Source organism: Pituophis catenifer, unplaced genomic scaffold (assembly GCF_029215685.1).
Source record: "Pituophis catenifer annectens isolate HBS135680 unplaced genomic scaffold, rPitCat1.0.hap2 SCAF_6, whole genome shotgun sequence".
Lineage (NCBI taxonomy): Eukaryota > Metazoa > Chordata > Lepidosauria > Squamata > Colubridae > Pituophis > Pituophis catenifer.
This window is the reverse complement of record NW_027256886.1, coordinates 52,812,462-52,832,048: the sequence shown is the minus strand read 5'-3', so window position 1 is coordinate 52,832,048 and position 19,587 is coordinate 52,812,462. Positions and strand designations below refer to the sequence as shown.

Genomic DNA, 19,587 nt, shown 5'->3' with positions numbered 1-19,587 from the left:
TGCTTCACACATAATCAAATTATAAAGCTACTAAAAAGAGAACCAAACACCAGGAGGAGAGAATTGTGGCATTGCCACATTGCCCTCATGCTTCAATGATTTACAACTTGGTGTTAAATAGCTACATTTTTTGACAAGTGATTATTATTTAAAATCACTCTAAGAGTAATTATTACCATGCAATATAATTCCCTTCCCAGGGATTACCACCCAAAAGTGCAGGAAAGAATCAATTAATTGGTCCTGGACAAATAAGGTAGGACTGCTTCTTCAAGTTAATCATCAGCAAACAGAAACTCAGATATTTTAGTTGTGTAGATGAAGCTAGTATTTGTGTGACAAGGTTGAACAAAAGAAAAAGGGAAAGCAATTGAAAATATAAACAAGATAGAAGGAAATCACTGGAAAGTTCTTGGAAGAGCTATGAATTATTATGGGGGTATACGCATCAGTTCATATATTCAATCAGAGGTTTAACCCATCCCAGTTGTGCATATCTAATAAAATTCCACATAAGAAATATGCTAAAAGAAGGTATATTTTTACATTTAATACAATGGGAAAATAAGAACACTTTAGGTTACAATTAAAATTAATGAATATTTCTTCCAAAAGAAACATGTTCCTTTAATTTCAATGATATTTAAGTATGTCTAATCATCTCTCCCATTTTTTAAAGTTCCCCATTTTTGTAATTTTCCAGCCTATTTTTCTAATACCAAAGAGCACTTGTCAAGAGGCCAGCTGCATGTAAATCAACACTCAGAAGCATTAATTCAACAACTTTCAATAGTATTTGACAAACACAGTGATATACAATTTCAGTTTAGTATACTTCCAAAAGACACAATTGTGTATTGTATCATGGCTGTTAGACTTTTTCTAATTATTTAGTAAGTGGTACAATGGTTTTGGATGTCCTATTGCTCAAGTGGCCTAGCAATTTAAATGCAAATTTTGTGCAACAAGGTAATGTTATTTTCATTCATTCCACTTAAAATGTACACATGTACTGTACAGCTGCAAAATATATCCAGAAAAAAAAGCTAAGGGCAGATAATTGGGACAAGTGACCAATCACTTCTTCAGATTACCCAGAAGAAAACTGCACAACAGCAACAACAGTGTGAAAACAAAAATCATAGACCAAAAAGATAATTGTGAAGAAATAATGGGTTTTGGGGCTATCGAACTGAAGAGACTCAAAGATAGTATAGATCTGGGACAAAGGAAGGCTTAAAAATTGGAAATGCGAAAAGAATTTAACCAGGGCTTGCTGCTGTAACAGAGAAAAATAAAAAACCAGGTAGTTAGGGAAATACAGTATCCTTACTGTATTACTGCAGTACTAAACTTCTTATTAAGGAACTCTTAAGAAATACCAGAGAAAAAAATAATGCTATACTGAATCAGACAACCACATACAGAAATTCATAAATGGTTCTATAAAGCTTTGTTGCATACATTTTGCTACCTGGGATGTGGAATTTCCTTTGTGATTCCTAATTAGCATGAATAATTATCTTGCCAAATGTCCTGAACCCAATTCCACTTGAGTTTACCAAAGATAATTTTACTTTGTTAAGCAAAAAAAGGCTGGAAATATCATTAACACCTCAAAAGTAAAAATAGTGATTTGCTGTAACCCAGAATTTATCAATGGAGGAGAAGGAAGAGGAGAAGAGGAAGAGGGAGGAGAAGGATGAGAAGGAGAAAGAAAAGAAGGAATAGCACTGAAGGTAATAGAAGGTATCTGGTTTTGAATGCTGAAATATTTTTTAATTTCATTTTTCAAGTGACCTGTCAAATTCAGAAAACATCCACATATTTTAAAAATGCAACTAGGTAAAATCCAAAAATACCTGCAGCAATAAGAATGTATGGGTCTCTCAAGAGGGTCAGTAACGATGCTCCTTTTTGACTCTGTTAAAATAATAATTAAAAATTAACAGTTTTATAACGGGTGAAATAAACATTCATTTAAAAAGTTATCTGAAGTACTTACTTCTGGCTGTATCTTAGATGGCTGTAAAATTAGCAATTGTATTGCTGCAAACAAAACAAAAAAGGATCAGTTTACTCTATAGGTTGTAATTAAATTATAACACTATAATTTAGTTATATATGTGTATGAAACCATAAGCATTACAGGTAGTCCTAAACTTACAACAGTTCATGTAGTGACCGTTCAAAGTTACAATGGCACTGAAAAAAGTGGTCACATTTATGACCACTGCAGCATCCCCATGGTCACATGATCAAAATTCAGATGCTTCAAAACTGACTCATATTTATGATGGTTGCAAGTGTCCCAGGACCATATGATCACCTTTTGCAACCCTTTGACAAGCAAAGGCCAGATTCACTTAACAACCGTGTTGCTAACTTAACAATTATGATGAGTCACTTAACAACTGTGGCAAGAAAAGTCATAAAATGGGGTAAAACTCACTTAACAAATATCTTGCTTAGCAACAGAAATTTTGAGTTCGGTTGTGGTCCTAAGTCGAGGACTATCTGTTCTTTGGCTTACCTCCATCAAAAAGAGTCAATGCTGCTAACACCAGGAATGGGGCTGCTTTCCCAACAAATTCATACAACACACTTCCAAAAGGTGGACCCACTAGGAAAAACCAGACCAAAGTCACTTTTCTTAGTAAATATTTAGATTCTAGTAAGATATATGGCCAAATATCAACAATGATGAAAGGCAATTCTGTAAATAGATAAATATTGTGTCTGCCATTTAGATTAAAACCTCATTTTTTATGGGGAAAATTTTAACCTCAAACAAAGCAGAGAAAGCATGCAAGACCCTGGCATCAGGAATTCTTCCCCACAGCTTAAAATAGCTGTGCTCTGGCTCATGTGATGATGGAATAGGGGAAAGGGCTTGAATGGAACAGCCAGCTGTGTTCAGAGCCACTGCCCTACTAGCTCTCTCATAAAGGGATTCAAAGGGGATATTCTTGATCTTTTTCCCCACAGCCATTAGCCCAATTTGGTCCATTTTCAAACGTGATTTTTCTTCTATCTGCTTCTCCCCAACACCCAATTTGGTCCATTCCATTCTATTTTTAGATAATTATCTTACCATCGGACAGTTCCTAATGCATAATTTCTTTTCAACATTCAGTTGATTGAAAGGAATAAAAAAAGATCATTCTACTGAATCATTTTGGGACATGTAGTAGCTATTCACAGAAACACTTGCCTACTCCATACATTTTTCAATTACATATCAAATACAGCAGAATATGATAAAAATTCAAGAATGTCTAGGCAACTATTGCTTTGCTACTCGTTAATTATCTAAAGTTACAAAATGGAAGGAAGGCACAATTATATATTCAGTGTATTGGCAACTGAGAGTCAGTCTGGTGTAATAATTAAGGCCCCAGGCTAGGAACTGGGAGACTGTGAGTTCTAGTCCCACCTTAGGCACAAAGTTAGTTAGTCGACTTTGGGCCAGTCACTCCCTCTCTGCCTGAGAAAAAGGCAATGGCAAACCACTTTGGAAATTGTTCCAAGAAACAGTGACTTGTCAAGGCACTTGCCAGGAGTTAAAACTTCCTTCACAGTACTCTGTATAGGTTTAAGAGCCTTGGTGGTACAGTGGCTAGAATGCAATACTTCAGACTAACTCACTGCTCACTCCAGGAGTTCGATTCTGAGGGGCTCAAGGTTGACTCAGCCTTCTTTCCTTCCGAGGTCAGTAAAATGAGGACCCAGATTGTTGGGGGCAATATGCTGACTCTATGAACCGCTTAGTTCTCTATGTAGCTCTATGAGAGCTGCAAAGCACTGTGAAGCAGTATATAAGTCTAAATGCTATTGTTATTGCTATCTTCTCTCTGTGTATGTATTCAGTATGTACAATTCTTTGACGAGCCAACAAAATAATTCTGAGTCAAATAATTTATTTAATAGTATATTCCTGTGTAGTTTCACTCAGGTGTTAGTATTTATGTGTTCAGTGGCACTGATTAGAATGTAAGTGTGAAAAAATTCATAGCATGTGGGACTGATTACATATGCATTTAGTTGGGAGTAAGAAGGACTGGCTTTAAAGTAACACTGTTGATTGAAAAAGCGGCATATGAAATTTCTAAAATTGCATACAAGTAGTTCTCAATTTACAATAGTTCATTTAGTGACCGTTCAAAGTGACAACGGCACTAAAAAAAATGAGTTACACTTACAACCATTGCAACATCCCCATGGTCACGTGATCAAAATTCAGATGCTTGACAAGTGGTTCGTATTTATGACGGTTGCAGTGTCCCAGGGTCATGTGATCCCCTTTTGTAACCTTCTGACAAGCAAAATCAATGGGGAAATCCAGATTCACTTAACAACCATGTTACTAATTTAATAAATGCAATGATTCACATAACAACTGTGGCAAGAAGAGTTGTAAAATGGGGCAAACTCACTTGACAAATGTTTCACTTAGTAAGATCAATGTTGAGCTCAGTTGTGATCGTAACTCGAGGACTACCTATATTCAGATCCAGGGAACATTGTCATACTGACCTAATACCCCCAAAGCCAAGCCTCCCAAGGCAATCCCCATTGCATTGCCTCTTTCTTCATCGTCGGTATAGACACTGGCTAGCATCCCCATCCCTGCATAAAAAGAAAAGCAAAGTAAAAAACACTAGGCTTGTCTTCGGCAGACAGGAAATTACACTAAGATATGAGCAATCACCTGTGAAACATTTATCTTCACACATCCAATAAACTGTCCCTTGGAAAATCTCTTAAGATCAGGGAGGGAGGGGTGAGAATTCTCTCCAACTGTGCCTCTTTAAGGCAATGGGGCCTTTAGTACAAAGGAAATAGATGCCTTTTTTCCCCTTTAACTTACTCTTTTCTTTGCAACCCTTTATCAGAAAGTGGTATGCAGGAAAGGAGAATGGATATAACCTGGAGTTCTCAAGAATATGAAGAATTCTAGGAATCTAGAATGACTGCAACAAACTGCACATTCTAAATGACACAGAACATATTAAATCTACTCGATCTGAAAAATGATTTTAAAGTTTTTAAAAGTAGAAGAAAATATCATAAACATTCTTAAGAAATTCAAAGTTGTTTATAATTAGAGGTCTCATCTAATTATATAAAGATAATAACACTAAAATGGCTTGCAATTTGATCAAATCCTTAGTAAAGAAAAGAATGCTGATGTACATGTTAGAAACCTACCAGCTACAGAAGAACAAGATGAACCAACACCTTGGAGAGCTCTTGCAATTAAAAGCAATTTATAGCTTTCTGAAAAGGCAAACACTGGGGGGAAAAGCAAGAGAAAACATTAAAAAAACAAAAGATTCCACTCTATCTAAATTTAAAAGTTAAAGCCTTTTATATTACCCTATTATTAACATTCATTTAATCTGAATTTTCTGCGACTATCATGTGAATTTCAATCTGCATTATTTTCTCTTATTTCATTTAGAGTTATTATTGATGAAATGATTAGCCTATTGGTGACACAACATAAAAGAAAAAAATGTAGGAAGCTTCTTATCAAAACAATATTTGTTCCAATATTTCAAATTCCTTCCCATAGCCAAAATACAATTTAACTGGTTTAGGAGAGTTTTTCCCCCTTGAAAATGGACAAGCAATTTCCAAGCCTCTGTGGGGAATACACATTGCTGTATAATAAATAGAATAATTCAATTGAAGCAGCCACTCTAATGAATGAGAGACATTCAAGGGCATTCCTCTTTCCATTGGGCTATGGTTGCTTTTCATCTGACAAGTAAGAAAAGGCAAGATTAAAGTGCCTTATTTTTCTATCCACTCTGTTTCTTCTGGTTCAGTGGTATGGACTGTATAAGAAAACATTTCAGCTCAAACCATACCCTAAGCAACAGTGGTAAAGGGAATGGTTATGTGAATACTACATTATTATGGCACAGTTAGAATCCGTGGAACAAATTCTTGTCCTCATTGATGTTTTACCCAACAATTTTTTAGTGAAAGCTTCATATATTCTTAGAACCAAAAGATATACAGATTTGACAATGCAAAACAGTCTTTTGTTCCCATTTCTCCTTCTCTTCTGTAATACTTGGGGATATAGGAGAAAAACAACACTTACTTATTGTTGAAATAAACATGATGCAGAAACCAGCAAACATGGGGACCTGATAGCCTATCCTGGAAAACAAAATCAATAGCAATTTTTGACTCATTACACATTTTTTTTCTATATCTACAACAGATTTTTCATTTTTTTAGGAAGCTGAAAATAATATTTTATAACAGAGCTAGACAACTTTTTCAAGGTCAGAGAAGAATTTTGAGGGGGCAAGCATCTGTGAGGAGATGTTGCTCATGTAAAATGAGTGGAACCACAAAAGAATTTCAAATTTTTGCCAGACTACAAGCTTTGTTTCAACAAGAGTGAAATAAATTCTGGTTCTTACCTTAAATTAACTCTCTGTAAAACACTACAAATGAATAATTACATTCAAGAAATTGCTTCAGTGAGAAAACACAACATACAGCAATGCAAAACTTTTAATATTGAAACAAAGCTTCTTAATACTGTAGCCAATGATGGGGGTTTCCCGAAAGCCAGCAAGATGGTTAACATTTGTGAGAACATTGTGATGCAAGCCCATGACTTATGCAAAGGCCCAAATGATATCAGAAATCTCTTTACAGATCTCTGCGGATTATAAATCATTTATTTCAAAACTCACAATTAATTTTATTAACTTAGCATACAGAACCACATATCAATAATGTATTAGTACCATTAGAGAAATACAGAAATAGAAGGAGTACAGAGATGTATACACAAATTCTCTGGTGTCCCAAGAGATGTTTCTGCATGAGATGCTAAAACAAGTAAGGCTCGAGGCCATTCTCTGTTAATTCTTCATCAAAACATCAGATTAGCACCAGATGATATAAATAGAACTTACTATGATTTTGCACCCAATGAAAATAAAAGAGGGAAATTTCCACTACAATTGCCCTACCCTTTTCTAATCTGCTCCAATCACATCATTATTGGCTTTGCTGGAACCTTAAAAAGGGAAAAAGGCAAACCATTCTGGTAATATTGCTAAGGAAACTACATAGCCTACAATCATTAGGAATTGTAGCTAAACTAAGGAGGGAACTATACTTACTTTTATAAAAGCCTGGAAACCCTTTATGATTTTTGGGTTTGTTTGTTTTTTTGTTTTTTTTTGCTGAAAATGAATAAACATGAACTAGTGATTTCAGTATTCGTTGATTAAAATGGTTTGTATAAGAGAAGAAGCAAATCATGATATGTAATTTGGGAGGGGGGTGGGAGAGATGTCAATTATTATGTTTATAATTGCTGAAAAGAAAACCAGAAATGCTTCTTTACATTTCTTTTTCTTTTGTTATCTTTCACTGTTTTTTTACTCTTTTTTTTATTCTTACTACTTTTTCTTTTATGTTTCTGTAGTTTCTTAAACTGTTCTTCTAATAAAAACCCTTTTTTAAAAAGGAGTTGAGCTGAAATCAAGGGAATCTCACATTTTTACTAGAAATTCAAATGAACATGCAGTTGTATCTAAAATGCCTACATAAATTAGGCCTAACCATTCCAGGATCTGTATGTTTATATCAGGCTGTTCCATCCATATATTGTGAGCCCATTCAGCATGTGAGCAAGGCTTCCTATATTACTCTAAATAAAAATTAATCCTGCTTTCTAAAAGTAACACAAGAGTAATACTTAGCAGATTTTAATATTCAAAATGCAATGTATTATCCTGCCCTCCTGCTATTTCATCTAAAACAACTATTTTATTTATTTTATATTAAATATCAGAAAGGCATAGGTTCAGGATTCAATCTATCATTGTACTTTTGATATTCTAGTATTTTAGACTTTTCAGTTCAGAATTTGGCTGATAAAATTGCTATTGTTTTTGATATTACTTTACTGTTTTATGTGCTTTGGTTTTATTTCTTTTAGACAGTATGGTGGTCACCAAGTGGTTGTCCATGGACCACTGGGGGTCTGCAAGAAAATTTTGGTGGTCTACAGAAAAATTATTTGCATTTTTTATATTGCACTAAATCAGGGGTCTTCAAACTACGGCCCCGGGACAGATACATGCAATGAATGTTTGTGTTGCTGCAGAGTCTCCCCCTTCTGGGTCTTTTTGTGTGGGTCAGAGGGGGACAGAAATTCCGACTTGATGTCTGCTTTGGCCTCCTGGTGCAGGGCTTTGGGCAAAGGCTGGGGGAAGGGCTGCTGGTGGCAAAGAACTGGAGGACCTTGTTCCAGTGGGACTGCATCATGGCCTAGAACTGGCTCATCATCTTAGCCCGCTGAGCCTCCAGGTGCTGGTACCTGGCCTTGCACTCCCGCAGGTCTTCCCTCTGTTTGGGGTACTTATGGGACCGTCTTCTGCCACCAATTGCCTCCCACCAGCCAGTTCGCTCCCACAGAGAGGGCCTTCTCAGGGTGCCGTCATCCAGACAATGTCGGCTGGCGACCCCTAGGGGGAGAGCCTTCTCTGTGGTGGCACCTACCCTCTGGAACAATCTACCCCCAGAGATACGAGTGATCCCAGACCTCCAGACTTTTTGTCAGGCCCTTAAAACCTACTTCTTTCAGTTAGCGGGCTGTCCTGATTTTATGGTGGGTTTTTAAAATTTGAAATTGGTTTTAAATTAAAATGTTTTAAATTATGGGCCAAACTTATTTATTTTAAATCTATTTTAACTTTTGTGTACAAATGTTTTACTTTGGCTGTTCACTGCCCTGAGTCCGAAAGGAGAAGGGCGGTATAGAAATCTGAATAAATAAATAAATAAATAAATAAATTTATCTTGCCGCCTATTCATCCATGGTGACTTAAGGCGACTTACAGAATATAAAACCTATTTAAAACAATAAAACTAATAAAAAGAAAAAATATATAGTATAATGCTTCTAATCATAGCCTATCACAGAACAATATGAGCCTGCCTGAATTGTTATCTTTACAGGAGGAATGAAAACCATATTTGATCAACAACCTGAACAACAAACCCATCATACAGTCTTCTCTGTCTGGTTTCATCAGCTCTTACTTGCAGGCATTTATAGTAACAATAGCAATAGCATTTAGATTTATATACTGCTCCATATCCTTTACAGTAGGGGTGTCAAACTCAAGACTCACGGGCCGAATCCGCAGGGTGCTTAGATCTGGCTTGGGGGGCCACCCTGGAAACAGGGAAGGACTGGCCCGCGGTGCCTCTGCCAGCGAAAATGGAGCTCGGGAAAATGGAGCTCTCTTTTCACTGGCAGAGGGTTGCAGGAGGCCGTCCCAGCCAAAAACGAAGCTTGCAAGCCCATTTTCGCTGACAGAGCACTTGGACCACTAGAGGCGCCCCTGACATGAGTGATGTCAAGCTGGCCATGCCCATCCTGGCCACGCCAACCCCAGCCCCCCGAGGTCAAACACAACCCTGATGCAGCCCTCAATGAAATTAACTTACCACTCCCATATTATTACTGAAGAGATTGCAACAGTTTTACTAACATAAGCTATTTCATTTCTAGTTCTCATTATCTGATATCTGTATTAGCTAAAAAAAGTTAACTCCTTCTACAAGGTGCCAGTCAAAAAGCAGAAAAGGAACAAAGTTGAAAATTATTTAAAATAAAATAGTTGGTAAATAGAAGGCTGATTTATTTAAGGATGATATAGTCCATTAGCAATTCATTTTAATAATATGTATCAGTGAAACCAACCACTAAACAAAATAAGAAATAAGACACATACAAATTGAAGCAAATATTTCTCTAAAAAATAAATACACAGGTAAATAGAACAAATGGGATATATTTTATTACGTAAGAAAAAAAAAAGAAAACATACCTGTTTGTCATTGGTCCTATAAAAGGGTTAGTAAGGAATTGGACAGTTGCTTTGGAAGCAAAAAGCAAACCAACTTCTACATTTTCATTCACCAATTCTTTGTCTTTCTTTGGACAGTCTGAGGGAGATGGAGTTGTCTTAGTCATATTGACCACCATTTGCTCTGTCTGAACATAATAATCTTCTGGCTTTGTTTTTTCAGAATTATTTCCAGTAACTATAGTTGAATTGTCATAATAAGAAAAGATGCTTTGCAATCTGTTCGAGTTGACAGAAGGAGTCTCTGGTCTAACGGTTTGGACATCCGTTACATTTTTGGGGTGTCTAATGCTATACAAATAACTTGGTATTATTGGCACTGAAAAAGCAAAAAGAGCAATTGTCACATAAGGGCATATACACATGTCATAATAAACACAACAAAAATAAGCACAAGGCTGCACATTTTTTTTCATAAATACATGAATGAAAAAATAGCTAGTTTTCAGAATATTTCATCATGGAGAAATTACTGTTTGGATTTATCAAAATAACTTTATTTCAATAGAAGAGTTCATAAAAGCAATTTAAACCTGATCAAATTTTGTACTCTCTGATACATGTGTCCAGGCTTTCCATTTTTCTTCATATTTAATCTTATGTGAACTATTTTATCATTTCAACTTAATTTAATTCATAACATCTTTTAATATTTGCATACTACTTGAAAATGCATTTCATATTTGTATTCTTATACAGCATTATTATTAGTTTAATAAAGACCAAAAACAAGCTGTATTATAATCTAGGCTATTTAATTTATAAAATAGTTCTAAAAAATTTGAAAACACAGCTATTCTACCAGTTTGTTTCCATTTATACAAGAATCCTGATGAAGAAAGACAAACCCATACGTTCATTCATAAAATGATTGGAATTCAAGCAGTCACTCATTCTTTTCTACATGGAATGAAAAAAAACGTGATAAGACTTATCAATATTCAGCCCAACATCAAAGAACTGAGGAAAAATATATTCAAGTCTTCCTCAATTTCCTCAGAATTCTGCAAATGTATTCCCCATATGGTTGAAATAGGGAGTTGAAAATGCAAAAGCATCTAGAAAATTGATATTAAAAATTATGTGTAAGCTGATTTTTTTGTACCCCAGGCATTAATATAACTATGATTCGAATAAAATACTTCCAATCCTTTAAAAGCTAAAGATTAAAATCCTATGCTTGTTATGCCCTTATTCATTTATATGTCCTTTACCCACAGCAGTTGTTTGTAGTGCACAGTATAAACATCAAATAAGCATCCTAATTAGAACAAACACAATAAACATCAAACATACTGTAGAAGCAAAAAGGCTATAATGACAAATCAGCCTCTATAAAGTTCATCTGGAAACAAAATACTAGTCATATAAAAAATAACAATAATCTGGTATGTAAATGAATGCAATATTGATACCAATTAGTTGTCCAGGAAACACCGCAGAAAAAGGATGAATTTCCCTTGTCATAACGGAGTTCAAGGAACTACTATTGTATCTTTTATATTTTTAATTATTTCAGTGAAAGAAGGTTCTTTTTTTTTTTTTTTTTTGGCAAAACTGCTACGGTAAATAAAATATAAATAAGGAAATAAATAACAATGATACTTTTAGTCTTGACTTTCTTAACTGGAACACAATGTAATAATTATCTACAACTGGTTGCATTTGATATTTCTTCAAGAATTTTGAAAGTAAAATTATTCTGTTATTCATTCTATGAAATGATCTACCTGTACTTGATCTCTGAAGAACAGGAATCAAGAATACTTATTTAGGATTGGATTTAGACTGTTAATCTTAATTAACCTGAAGAGATTTTAGATTAAGTAGTATTCCACATTAACTTCAGTTAATGTGCACTTCTGGTTTTATTAATAACTCAGTAATTAGCTTTCTATTTTTGTCATGAACATCCAAGATTCCAAGTAGCTCTGGAAAAGATTCAGATCTAATATTCTGAACAGTTGTTGCAATTAACAAAGACAATATTAAGGTAGATAATCTCTCCTTCACACATTCTTTACAAATGTACATAACAGGTGTTTTCCAGGTAAAGAAATTTGATACAGTTTAATAAATTACACACCGGTTAATGGTCCTGTGTAAATCCTGTTCAATTTCAAGTCAACGTATTTCAGATGATATAGTAATTATTTTAGGAAATTAAGAAAACAGAAGGAAAATGAGTAAATATGGCAATCTGTATATGGTTGAAATTCCTAACAGCATCCTAATTATATAAATGTGTGAGAAAGAAAATGAGGACTTTTAAAATAAGGAGGTAGGAAAAACTCCCTGGCAGGGAATATTAATGACAAAATTATCAATCATTTAGATGAATCATGTTTTGCAAATGTCTGAATCTAATTACTGTGTAAACAATCCTATTTATTCAGGAAACCTTTCAGTTGAGATAAGTGAATGGCCTTCAGCAAGTACGTTACTGAAAAACTAGTGATATGGAAATAATTTACAAAGAGATATTTCCATACTTTAAAAGTAAAAGATAATTTTGACATGAATGTAACATCAGATAAAAATGTTAATATGACAGAGCATAACCAATTTTCTCAGGATATTGTTGCTGTTACAGGCAACCTAGTGGGTAGGAGAGCCATAAATGGCTATTATTTATATAGCTGTTCAAATAACCATGCTTGCTGGGAGTGGGGAACTATGCAGAAAAAGGCATATTCTTCCAGGAAGACCAAATGAAAATGGAATAGATAGGAACGCTTGATAAGAAAAATAGGGAAAGAGTGAGGATGCTAAGTTGCAAAACTTAAAATCATTTGGAAAAATCTCTTCTCAAAGCTAGTTCTAAAGCATGACAAGGGAAAATTGAAATTTACTTCTGCATAAGTGCAGGAGAAACAGGAACAAGAAGACTACTTATTCCAATTTATGGATCTCAAATTTAATTTTAAAAACTACACTGCAAAACCAACATCTAGTGAAGATTTACTTACTTGATATCAGAGCAAATTTAAATTACCATAATAAAATCCAATTTCAACAAGTGGTTTAAAATATGTTATGAAAATATTTTTATATATTTCCTGAATAAACACATATACCATTTGACAGCTACAATCAATTTTATATGTGAATAGCTTTTCCCCATATGTCTCCTCAGAGTCAGCTTCATTTAAATCAATGGACATATTTCCTGGTACGTTGGTACAGGATTGCAAAGTTAAACCAGGTTACTTTATATTGAACCAAACAATAACAACGCTGAAATAGTCATCTTTTTTATGGGAATGGAGTTGGAGGGGGGGACAAAAACAAGAATTGTTAATGCGTATGCATAATTCAACAGACTTCAGATATAATTGACAATCTACATTTAGGATATTAGTCAACCCGAAGAGTCTGTTGAACTATAAGCCTTTGGGATATATTAAAATCTGAAAAGCCCCTGATGAATAACACATATTATTATTTTGGAGTCTATAGTTGGAATTCTATGTTGTTTTTAATTTTGTCTTCATAATTGCATAGAAAGTCTAGTAAAGAAATAGAAATAAAATACTGAAACTTATGGAAAGATTAAAAAACAAGTACAGAATTCTAAATGATGATTGGGTTGTTTTAAACCTGGAAATTCAAACTAGTTAGGGCAAACGTAATTATACACTATGAATCCACCCAATTCATTTCACAGAGAGATTATAAGAAATGACATATAAAAGTTTTAAAAGATGGTTCATTTTAATGTAAGGTGTATCTTCATGAAAAATTAATATTACAGTATATACAAAATCATGATTTACATTGTAGAAACGCTTAAGTATTAACACAACTTGAGATGTATTTAAATTTCTATATACAAAGGAACTAAAATACAGGAGTATTTTAGAAGACACCAGATATGTAAAACTTTATTTTTGAACTGGGAGAGGATTAAAAAATATCATTATTTGAAGATTCCAGTCTGGGTATCGACAATTGAAGCCTTCTCATATCCAGTGATATTTAAAAGAGAACAAATTGTTAGATACAGTGAGTTATTGGATGAAAAGGATAATCTTAAATTAAAACAAGATTTAGAAGATCAGGGATTTAAGATGGACTGGTTTTCATATATGCAAATACTTTCTAGATATCGAGAAGATCTCAAACAAGAAGGTATTTATAATGTTTTGACTATTTTAGATAAGATATTAATGGGTTCTGATGACCCATGCTTTTTCATCTTCATAATTATTTTATTGAGGAAATGTCTCCTGTGCAATGATACGTGGTAATGACTTTGAGAAAGAAAGATCCTGAGAATGTACCCAAAGTGCTTTTTTTCAAGAGGCAACTGGACTTTCTGGTTTTTCTTTGTAGACGTTTCGCTTCACTAAGAGCTGAAGAAGCTTCTTGGATGAGAAGTGAAATGTCTTCAAAGAAAAACCAGGAAGTCCAGTTGCCTCTTGAAAAAAGCACCTTTGGGACAACCATGACCTGGATGACTGAGAATCTCCATACAGTAGTCTTTTTAGAATAAAATGTTTCTTCCTTTGATAAGAATGCAATGTTTAATTATCTGATCAATGTTTATACATACAAGCCATCATGCAAGCTAATTCAATTTCTTGCTGTTTCCATAATGGCTAATTGTTGTGACACTGAAGACCTAAACCATAATAAAACATAAGGGTGAAAGAGTCAAAGTCTCTTTCATCAGACATGACATGCCAACTTTTTATCTTTCCTGCCATTTTGTTTTACAAAGCCACAAAGGAAGGAAATGAATGTAGCAAACACACATACGCACACAGACACACGTATACACACACATGCACAGACATACACACTTCATGCAGGAGTTTAAGGCTACTCAGAAGCAAAGCAGTTACAATATTTATAGTATCAGGAACTTTTTACATACCAACTACAGTCAGCAGCATATTGTCCAAGAGCAGAGCAATGAAGACAATCAACAAGATTAATTTCCGGGACTGCCGACTCTCTCGGAGCCAATTCAGCACACTGAATTCATGCCAAGCCATGGTTTAGTTCTCCCAAATTATGGCTTATAAAATAAACATTAAAAACAATATTTTAATACAATCTAGAATTTAAACATTTTTTCTTCCCCCTTTCCTGGCACTCTTTTTAAAGAAGAACATGATTCCATAATCTGCCACCACTATGGCTACATCTCTTTCTCTTCGTTTTCATGAGTGTCTATCATTGCTGCTTCTGCTTGATTCTTTCCTTATGTTGTCTAGCTAAGCAAGGATTTTTCTCTTATCAAGAATAAAACCATAAATGATGACTAACACTGCTGTCAATATTTCAACGCCAAGTTATTATACAGAAGTTATTTGCCTTTTGTTAGAGCTGGGTACCCACATGTAAAGATAGCCTGTGGAAAATCTAATTAACAGTGCTTTATAGAGAACAAAAATAATCTAAAAATAAAGATAGATTAGTTCAGTTACATATAAAAAGATATAAAGTTGTTCATTGAACCAACTTGATATAGTTGAAATACTTGATATCTTAAACTGGCTTCATTTACTGCCCATGTTTTTGTTAATTAATCTGCCTGGCTTCGCTCTAGGCAAAGAGCATCAGGCACTTATATCTTTATTTAAAATACATAAAATACATAAAAAATTAGTTGACATGAAATAAATATGTTTATTTTCCACAATCTCAAAGTGACTTTTGAAGACTGAATTACATTTTAGACAAAATTATTTGGAACACCAGTGCATTACAGACACGTATCCAGAAATTTCCTCCTGATTATAGTTTGTTTTCACCCAATACCCATTTCTAAAAATCTCTACTTCTAATTTCTCATTGTTTAACATAATGTGGCAATTTTGCCTAAATAACAAACAACGAAGATTAACAATAAATGTAAAAAGGGGGATTACTATAGTAATATTTGCAATCTCAGAACCTTACTTGTTTTGATACTCCAGATGCATACATCCACCGTGGATCCAAACTCCAATTCTACAACTTGGGTTTCATTTCAAGAAAGAGTAAATGGGAAGCTGACTCAAATATTCCTTTTTTTTTATAGGGAGGTCCAAGGAAGAAACAAACCTAATGGTTTCCTACAAACCCCCACACAGAAATAAACCCTAAAACAAATTCACCCCAACCAATATTTACATTCTTCACTAACTGACATACAGCATCATCACAATGATTTTTTCCCCCAATATCCCTGCAAAGATTCATAAGTTGATTATAAGAGGTGGTGCTGGTAACATTGCATGAATTTTGATCATTATCCCAAATCACAATATAATATAAAACTACAAGTATACAAATTTAATTTCATACATACTATTTCATCCTATATTTTAAAACTTCACTATATTTGCATTCCTAGTTTTTCACTACCGGTATTAATCAATTGTTGAAACTGATATATCAAGAATCAGGTGAGAAAATGTCTCTTCCAGGTCTGTATTACAATACTGAAAACAGGTGTCAAGGATGAACTCCAATATACATCTCTACATTGTTTCTGCCATTCCTTCCCAACTGTGTCCAAAAACACATCCACGGTGCTCTGTCTCCAGATTAATTCCTTGTTCCTGGATTGACAGATTTCATTAATTCCAAAGTTCAGATAACGTTAAATTATCTGGGTCTGGGTCTGGATGGGGAGGAACAGGCTCCAACTCAACCCCTCCAAGACCAAGTGGCTGTGGCTGTCGGCATCCCGATATAGCCAGCTGGTGCCATCGCTGGCTATTGGGGGCAAGTCATTGGCCCCCACGGAGAGGGCTCGTAACTTGGGCGTCCTCCTGGATGCACGGCTGTTTTTAGAAGAGCATATGACGGCCATGGCCAGGGGGGCTTTTTATCAGGTTCGCCTGATACCCCAGTTGTGTCCCTTTCTGGATCGGGACTCCTTATGCACAGTCATTCACGCCCTCGTCACCTCTCGCCTGGACTACTGCAATGCTCTCTACATGGGTTCCCCTTGAGGTGCACCCAGAGGCTCCAGCTGGTCCAGAACGCAGCCGCACGGGTAATTATGGGGCAACATGGTGCTCCCATGTAACACCTCTCCTGCACGAGATGCACTGGCTCCCGGTGGTCTTCCAGGTGCGCTTCAAGGTATTGGTTCTCATCTTTAAAGTGCTCCATGGTTTAGGGCCCGGGTATTTATGAGACCACCTTCTGCCATCGATAACCTTCCACCGGCCAATGCACTCCCACAGAGAGGGTCTCCTCAGGGTGCCATCGGTCAAGCAATGTCGACTGACGACCCCCAGGGGGAGAGCCTTCTCTGTGGGGGCACCCGCCCTCTGGAACGAGCTACCCGGACCTCCGTACTTTCCGCCGAGCTTTGAAGACTTTCTTATTTCAGCAAGCCAGGCTGGCTTAAAATTTTCATGGGTTATTTTATGGGTAAATGGGTTTTAAAATTTGGGGAAGCCAAACTGATCTAATTCTAATTTATTCTAATTATAATCTAATTCTAATTTTAATTTATTTTAATTTTTATATTGTATGTATTTTAATCTTGGCTGTTCACCGCCCTGAGTCCTTCGGGAGAAGGGCGGTATACAAATTTAATAAATCTAATCTAATCTAATCTAAATACAGAGGAGGGAGGGAGGGAGAGAGTGAGAGAGAGAGATTGTGATTGTAGAAGTGCCACAATTTTTATCGCATCAGCCTTGATGGAGTATTGTCCCCTTTTATGAGATGCACTGGATGAGACAGGAATGCCATCCCTGGGTATATCTCCAGGTATTTCTCTATGCAGGGTGATGAAACCTTGTCCTCAAAAATTAATCCACTAGTTTGTAAAGTGCCATTAAGATACCTTATCGGTTTGGCTGCAGTCAAAAGCCGAGGAAGTTTGGGGGAGAGGGGAGAGCCGAAGGATAGTAACAAAAGTGACTGGGATGCGCGGGGACTTCGGTACTTTTTTTAAATGCTTCGTTCCGATCCGAAAATCCATTTTTGTACCGGTCTCTCCCGCCATTCCCTCCCCGCCCCACTCCTCCAGGGCGCTCCAGCATCGCTCCTCGCCTCGTTTCCACCAGTTGCCTCCCCACCCACCCAGCTCTCACCCACCCACCCACTCTCCCGCACTTTGCCACCGCTTCTCTTCCCGCCCCGACCGCTCTTTTGACCCACCGCCTCACTCAGCCCGAGCGTCTCCCGCTTTCGCTCCAGAAGCGCCGCCAGGTTTCCTTCACTCACCCCACACACTCCTGAATTCCCGCGTCCCTCGTCCGCTCTTTCCCTTCGCCGCGCGCAAAAGCCTCCACGCACCCTTCCCAGACGACCAGGCTCCCCAGACGCAGCCCTGAGCTTTGCCTCGCTCGCTGCCGGAGCGCCAACGCCGCGCCAAAGAGCCCCGGTGCCTCAGAGAAGCTCCGCTTACCAAGCTCCTCCTTGACGTCACGCCAGATCCTTATCTCTCTCCTCACGACTCCCTTCGATGTTGCTGGCTGATGGACGCCAGCCCGGCAACCAAAGCGTTGCCTGGTCCCCCACCCCCCAAAAGAAATTATAGGTAGTGCTCCCTGCTTGGGGGCATCTTGTTTCCTACTCTCCCCACCCCACCCCGCTCCTTCTCCTCTCTCAGTCTCAAAAGTAAGCGGGTCCCTCGTGCTTGGAAGAAGGAAGGAAGAAGTTGCCCTTGTGGAAAACTGCGGCAGAGCCCGAGGCGCTTTTTGCATGCGTCTGGCTTAGAAGTCCGAGAAGAAATAACCATGGCAGGGCAGATGGCTTCTCCGCCACGCTCCTCTGGCAGCTGCTGCACGAGCGGTAAATACTAGGAAGACAGTGTGCCCAGAGCTCATTTAAGCCAGCTGGCTTTACTGGCGTCTCCATCTTCGGACGCAGCGCATAGGAGGCTGATCTGCTTTGTCTAATGTTAAAAGCACTGAAATGTACTTGAATAAAAAGCACTGCTTGCCTTTAGGGCTTTTTCCTCACTTGCGCTTTCCATCAGCACCAGATTGCCCTAGCAATGTTCAAGATGCCCCCTTCGGCCACAGGCACAGGCCTTGTCTTTTTCCTGGCAGAGAATTTAATTAATTTATAACTTTCTCCTTGATCTCCAGGGTAGCGGACACAATATCCTTTTAAAGAAAAACAGGTCCTGCTACATCAAGAAAGGAAGGTGAGGTGTTACAAAGTGCAATCAGAAGTGTGTCTTGGCTGAACAGGGAAGTGTCCCCAGGTCACCTTACCATAGGCTACTAGTCAGCAAGCTCTACCATCCATGGAATTGACCCGAAATTGACCCATCATTGGTCTGAAAGTACTGGTAGCCAACTTATGAGAAAGCATCTGATTAACAAGGCAGCCTGAGCTTTGGAGACTTCTGGACAGAGAACTCTGATGTCATTTTTGGGATTTATGTAAGATACTCTCCTAGATTAGATGTCACAGTTCCAAGTCCCCTACCACAGCTGGGACCATTTTGGCCTTTTCATATGTTGTCTAGTAGTTCCTCCTTCATGTCCTGGAACTTCTCCAGCTTCTCATACTCCTTCTTTCTGATGTTGTTGTCACTGGGCACTGCTACATATATCACCATTGCTGTCTTGGGTTCTGGATCTGCTAGCATGATGTCTGGTTGAATTGCTAGTTCCTATCAGTATGTCTGGTTCTGGAAGTCCCACCATATCTTAGTCCTCTTATTCTCCATGACCTTCTGTGGAATCTCCCATCTGGC

At 37.0% G+C, this 19,587-nt stretch overlaps 1 protein-coding gene across 1 annotated transcript in view; it reads right to left on the bottom strand.

Annotated features, from left to right (window-relative positions):
- Positions 1–14,920, bottom strand: part of SLC18A2 (solute carrier family 18 member A2) — a 29,815-nt gene extending 14,895 nt beyond the window's left edge. Inside the window, exons 1-8 of the mRNA XM_070945355.1 lie at positions 14,800–14,920; positions 9,882–10,239; positions 6,116–6,174; positions 5,212–5,295; positions 4,537–4,629; positions 2,534–2,623; positions 2,006–2,049; positions 1,863–1,923 (exon numbers count right to left, since the gene is read on the bottom strand). Coding sequence (XP_070801456.1) covers positions 1,863–1,923; positions 2,006–2,049; positions 2,534–2,623; positions 4,537–4,629; positions 5,212–5,295; positions 6,116–6,174; positions 9,882–10,239; positions 14,800–14,920 — 910 coding nt within the window. The remainder of the gene's footprint in view (positions 1–1,862; positions 1,924–2,005; positions 2,050–2,533; positions 2,624–4,536; positions 4,630–5,211; positions 5,296–6,115; positions 6,175–9,881; positions 10,240–14,799) is intronic.
- Between the last annotated feature and the right edge of the window lie 4,667 nt (positions 14,921–19,587).